The 6,233-nt window shown below is 36.7% G+C and overlaps 1 protein-coding gene across 1 annotated transcript in view; it reads right to left on the bottom strand.

Annotated features, from left to right (window-relative positions):
- Positions 1–6,233, bottom strand: part of EIF5B (eukaryotic translation initiation factor 5B) — a gene marked incomplete at its 3' end in the record, with an annotated part of 91,235 nt that overhangs the window by 22,542 nt on the left and 62,460 nt on the right. The window contains exons 14-15 of the mRNA XM_006887854.1: positions 644–711; positions 4–105 (exon numbers count right to left, since the gene is read on the bottom strand). Coding sequence (XP_006887916.1) covers positions 4–105; positions 644–711 — 170 coding nt within the window. The remainder of the gene's footprint in view (positions 1–3; positions 106–643; positions 712–6,233) is intronic.

Raw genomic sequence — 6,233 nt, 5'->3', positions numbered from 1 at the left:
TTTAGAAGGTTGATAGATTCAATTGTCTGAGGCTCCAAACCATGCATAATATCAACAACTAAAATGGCAATATCACAAAGAGAGCTTCCTCTGTTTCTCAGATTACTGTTGAAAAGAAGAAGTTTTATGAATAGAAAGTTTTTAAATTAATACTTTAAACAAATTTAAAATTTTAGGCTTTTCATAACCTAAACAAAACCCAAGAAAACACAGTATATGCATTAAGTGGTTAAAAATGTCATTCATAAGCCCTTAAAATTTGCTGAATGCTCATTTGATCCAGTGGCCTTACATCGACTGGAATGAGTTAAGTTCCAGATGTCATCCTCATAGTTCTGACAACTTTACTGACTCTATCCTGTGTGGTAAGGGATACCAAGACACCTGGAACAGGTGTCAGAGGAGACAGGCCAGGTAGGTATGTGTTAGGATTTGTTCTGCTTTTCACATTAAAAATGTATTCTATCACAGTAGGAAAAATTTCCCTCTTATACTGTCCAAATAAAACACTATTAAGCCAAGCTGTCAGGAGAAAGTGGGCAGTTATAAGGATCAAAGATCTCAAATTCTACCCAAAGATAGCACTAATCAGATTGTCTTATTTGCTAAACTCTTAGACTTAATAGTTTCCAATTGTTCTTACCTGAAAGACTCATGCCCAGGAGTATCAATAATCAGCATTCCTGGAATGCGTACATTTTCTCTGTCAAACTAGAAACAAAATGGAGAAAAGTACGCAGTGTAAGGAAACTGTGGCAATTAAATCTTTAAAAAATTAATTATTTTGTCCTACAATCTAAAAAGATCATCACTCTTTGCCAAATAAAGGATTTTCAAACATTTAACCATTAAACCACAACTGTTAACACAAGTGGTGACTAAGTGAACCAGTAAAACCCAACTGTTCATATTTTACTAGCATCAACTTTTATATAAAAAACCTAACAGTTTTTGTATTAAGTTCATAAAATAAAAATGTAGTCTAACTTTAAGCAGATTATTAGTAAGTGAAGTTAAAATAACAGAGCGATGCCAGATATAAAGTTAGTACTCTCAAAGGTCGTCAGTTAACAGAAATAATTAAGCATTTAAGATCAGGTAAGTAATAAAGGAAGGACTAAAAAAGCAGAAGAAAATGTGAATCCTAAACTAACGCAAAAAGGAGAAAAAAGAATCAAGAGAATAATATCTAAAGATGCAACAGCAAAGAATTATAAATTTAAAAGCAGATATAACTTCAGGAACAATTAAACTAGAATGAGCATAAATGATTACATTTTAAGAAAAATAAAGTTTTTTTAAAAAAGGAGACAAAAAATATTTTAAAGTGACTCCTATAATAAGACTCTGATTATAACAGTAAAAATCCTCACAACAAAGCAAGGAAATGAAAAAAATCAGTTTAAAATCTCTAATTCAAACACCACAATATGAAAAAATTCACCCTAGAAAACACACAAAAATACCCCAGTGGTTAAGAGGATAAAAATCAGTCTATCATCAATCTTGAATACTTAGCTAAAATAGTATTTCAAATATTTAACATTGTTGTTAAGTTTAGGAAATAAAACGTCACTAGATTTTCTATGCAGCCAACAGATTTTATGGTATATTTTATGGTATATAAAAGCTACAAAATAGCTGCTCAGAAACTCCGTAGCATGTAATTCCCATGACTTCTTTCTCAGGAAATCTACTAGAAAATAAGTGATATAAAACAAAACTGGAACAAAAAAACTGTACCAACAAATTTACATTCTCCATTAACAGGCAGAACAAAAACTAAGGGGAAAACATAGAAATTAGCATGTACAAACATGGTTTTTGTGCATAAATCAGTTAATTTGCAACTAACTTCAAATTCACCATTTTTGCCTCTTCTGAGATAATGGAACTAGACCTTCTTTGCTCATTTGCCAACCAGCACCAATAAATTTTTTGTCATTGTGGGGTGCTGAAGAGAGACTAGAGGAAGTTTTCTTAGCTGAGTCAGTAAGCTTCCCTGAGTTATGCTCCAGTGCTGGCACTTCTTTCAGGGGGTGTCCTCTACTGACCAGCCCAAGCTGAACCTCCTCAGCTTTCACTAGTAAATCTTTCCCATTGGAAGCTGTATTCCTGAAATGAACAGCAACTCTTTAAAGTACTCAGGGCCACAAGTTCCACAACATTCAACAAAAAGACCTGTTGATATGGGAAACTGGTGGCTAATAGGTAAAAAATGCTGCCAACCCAAAGGCAAATCATTTGAATCCACCAGCATGAAAGATGGGTAATCTCCTCCTGTGTATTTAGCACAGTACTTTGCTAACATCCACTGGGCAGTCAGCTATGAGTCGGTTTTAATAGTGCAGAAGAACAATAATGAGAGTCAACAGGATAGAGCAGAATTAGTCCACGCTTTCAAGGCTACAATCATTATGGAAGCATACTGCCAAAATCTTTCCCTCACACAACATGGTGTATTCAGAGTGGCTGGTGGGTTAAAAATACTTATCTACTAGTTATCAGTCAAGCATGTAACCACTGCACCACCAGGGCTTCTATCAGCAGCATGACCCTAAGTGCAATTCAGAGCACTGCAACGTGCAACTTCTGGCTGAAGGTGTTCAATCCAACTTGTTGGTGACTGCTTAACAAGCCTCCACAGTGAGTCAACAGCAACTTACCAGTTCACAAAATATAGCCAACAGTCAATGAGCTCCCCAGTGAGTCAACAGCAACTCAGCAGTCTACAGTTTAGTTTGGTGGTGGTGGTAGGTATCTTCAAGTTGATTACAGCTCATAGTGACCTCATAAACAACAGATTTGAAAAGATCCCTACCCTGCCTGTGTCATCCTTAGTATCTCTGAGGTAGTTTCCAGGAAAATGTTACTGGAACCCCAGTAGTTCTAAGTCTGCCACTATTAGCCCACAAATGTGAGCCAGCTTTGGCCCAAAACAATCCACAACAGTAGTACTTTGCTAACATCCAGTGCACATCAATCAAAACCCTCCAATGAGGTCTACGTACCAACCCTGGGGCAGGTGGGTACTGTCTCCCCCTCTATGGGTACACTTCCTTTAGGGTTTTAAAAATTTTTAAAAATTCCTAAATTGCCTTAGGAACTGATTTAATAGCTGACACTTCAGTGGGTTTTTGGAAGGCTGTAAATCACACAAGAGACTGTCCACCTTTCTCCCAAAGAGCTTCTAGTAGATAGATTCAAAGTGCAAGAAAGGCAGCTCCATTGGGTCAGCAGCCCTATGTCCTATGGACTATGGCATATACCACCAGAGTTCCATCTTCAACTTCAACATCTTAAACTTGTCCTTTAATGTTCTCTCTCCCTTCTTAACCAAATTACTACTACTGCAATCCCTTTCAAAATTTTTATACCAAATGTTCCTACTGAAATTACAATCTTGTCTCCTCACTGGATCCCATAGACAACATCAGAATAGACAGAGAAAAGACTGAAACTGTCAATGACTCTACCTCGCTTAGATCCATAATCAACACCCTTGCAATAAGCAGTCAGGAGATCAGGAGACATTATTTCTCTGGAAAAGTCTGCAGTAAGGGATCTCTCCAAATCATTGAGGAGCAATGATGTCAGTATGAGAACTTAAATGTGCCTGACTCAGGCCATGGTTTTTCAAGCACTTGCTATGCATCTGAGAGGCAGACAATGAGTAAGGCTGATATAAGCCTTTGAACTGTGGTGTTGGTATACTGACTATCCCACGGACTGCCAAAAGAACAAACAGATATGTCTTGGAGAAGATACAGCCAGAGTGCTCCTTAGAGGCAAAGGTGATAAAACATCTCACATACTGCAGGCATATTGCTAAGAGGCAGGCTCTTCTTTGGAGAAGGACATCATGCTTGGAAAGACAGTATGTTGGCAAGAGATAGGAAGTTCCTCAATGAGGTAACACTGAGACTACAACAGTAGCTCACATATATCAGAGATTGTGAGGAGGGCACATTATAAGACAAGGCTCATATAAGTTGTTCGTAGGGTTGCTATGAGTTGTACTCGACTTGATGGTACCTAATTACAACAACAACGCAGAAAGTATAAGTAGAATAAAAATGAATCAAAAATCGAGAACAAATGAGAAGTGTCTATCTATACAAAAAAAACCCTCTAAACAACTGTTTCTGTAACTACATTGGATGATAAATCTCAGTACTGTTACTCTGAGAATGCAGTCATACTAAACGATAAATTAGTTTTGATGTTTTAATATGATCTGCAGTGTTCTTCAATCACTAGAGTTTTCATGTGAGAAACACACACACACAAAAAAGAGATATGTAAACGAGTAGTTACACCCTGAAGATCTAAATCAGAAGTTATCAGGAAGAGCTCATGAGGAGTTCTTACTTTTACACAGACACAAATACTCATTTTTAAGATTCCTAATTCTCTTCACCGCTTTGTGTCTAGACTATGGTCCTGAGAACCATCTTCCATGAAAACAAAGCAAGACTCAAGAACCAGAGATTACAGAATTTAGGCAGAATCTGTCTAATATGAGCCTTGAACATCCTGCTCTATCAAAGGTGGTGGGTGTTGTTGATTACCTTCGAGTCAAGCAACTATTGACACATTTATCAAAGTTCACAGAGTTTCCAGAGGCATGATATAAGGAAGTGGAAGCCGCTCCTGCTTCCACCAAAGGCATAGATCCAATTAAAAAAATAAGGCTGCAAAAATTACATTTTAAAAAAACTCAGGAGCCAACAACTGGGCAAAGACCCCGTGTCAATAGTAAAAACTACAAAATGGATTAAAACATAGTGTGTTTATTGCCATTAGTTTATAATAATATAAAACAAAATTAAATTTGTCATTCTTCATATTAAGACAAAAAGGTAAAAGATTCAACTGTTTGTCTTTCCTAAACTTAAAACTTTCACTGAGGAGCAGATCAAGAAATAAAATTTTGCTATAGAAGTAACCCAATTAAGTACAGACAGATGACAGAACTGGAGTATCAGCACTCTGTAGGGAGCTGCACTGCTAACATAAAGGTGGCACCTTTCTACCAGTTCAAATCCAACAGAGGCTCCACAGGAGCAATCTCCTCCCATGCAATTGGAGGCTGTGCTATGAGTCAGTTCCAACTCTGCATCAATGACTAACTAAATACATTCAAAAAGGAGCTCTGATGACTTAATGGGTTAACTGTTGAACTGCTAAGCAATAGATTGGTGAGTTGAACCCTGGCCACTCCACTGGAAAAAAATAAGGCCACTTGCTCCCATTAAGATTTAGAATCTTGGAAACGCTATGAAGTAGTTCTACTCTAATAGGCAGGGCTGCTTTAACTCAGGATGATTGATAAAAGTTAGAGATTATTTTAAAAGTTAATCAGTTACAAGAAGCTTTTGATTAGGAATGGACTCTGAACTATATCCATCAAGGTCTAGCTTCTAGCAAGGTTGACAACTTAAAACGATGTCTGATTATTTACATTTACCTTATGTGATATTCCTAATGGTGTTCTAGTTAAAGAAACTAACTTCTAAATATGATAGGGTATTATGGTTATCACAAGAGTCCACAATTAAGGTTGCATAGTGGAATGTAGTTGGGGCGGTGGGAGGGGTGCAGGGCAAATGTGTAACAGGGAGGGAGTGTTTCTTTTACTTTTGAAAGAGAGAAGTGCAGCAATGAATGAATGGAAATCCAAAATCTCTATAAATAAATGTTCATTAAAATTATTTTTTAAAAAAAGAAACTAATTTCTAAATGAGTAGGAAGAAGTAAGACAGAACAAAAATATAATCAATTCATTAGAAAGAGAGAAAGGATGGGGAGAAAACAATATTTAGAGGTGATGATATGTGGTAAACTAGTAATGTAGGGAAGGGCATGGCATATTCCAGCTTCTCTGGAAGCCAAATCAAACCCAGCACTGTTCAGTTGAGGGCGACTTTTTTAGTGACCTTTCATCGGATTTGTGGAGGCTGTAAATTTTTGGGGACTGGCCATCTTTCTCCCAAGTAACAAATGTTTGGGTTTAAATCATTCATCTTTGGTTAGCAGCTTACCACACATCATACACTAAGCCAAAAGAGCTCCTTTCCCACTGGAAAAAATGAAATGTGAGTACTTGTACAGTATCTTAACAGGTTGGTGGGATTTTTTTAAATTTCTTATACATATATTTATTTTTTTCAAAGTTTGTTATGTTTTTATTTTATTAGAGAGTGTGTGTTTGTGTGTGTGTGTGTGTGTGT

The sequence above is a fragment of the Elephantulus edwardii genome, unplaced genomic scaffold (genome assembly GCF_000299155.1).
Source record: "Elephantulus edwardii isolate Elephantulus edwardi_28Jun2011 unplaced genomic scaffold, EleEdw1.0 scaffold00062, whole genome shotgun sequence".
Taxonomy (NCBI): Eukaryota; Metazoa; Chordata; class Mammalia; order Macroscelidea; family Macroscelididae; genus Elephantulus; species Elephantulus edwardii.
The sequence above is the reverse complement of the archived record's forward strand: the minus strand, read 5'-3'. Positions and strand labels throughout refer to the sequence as shown.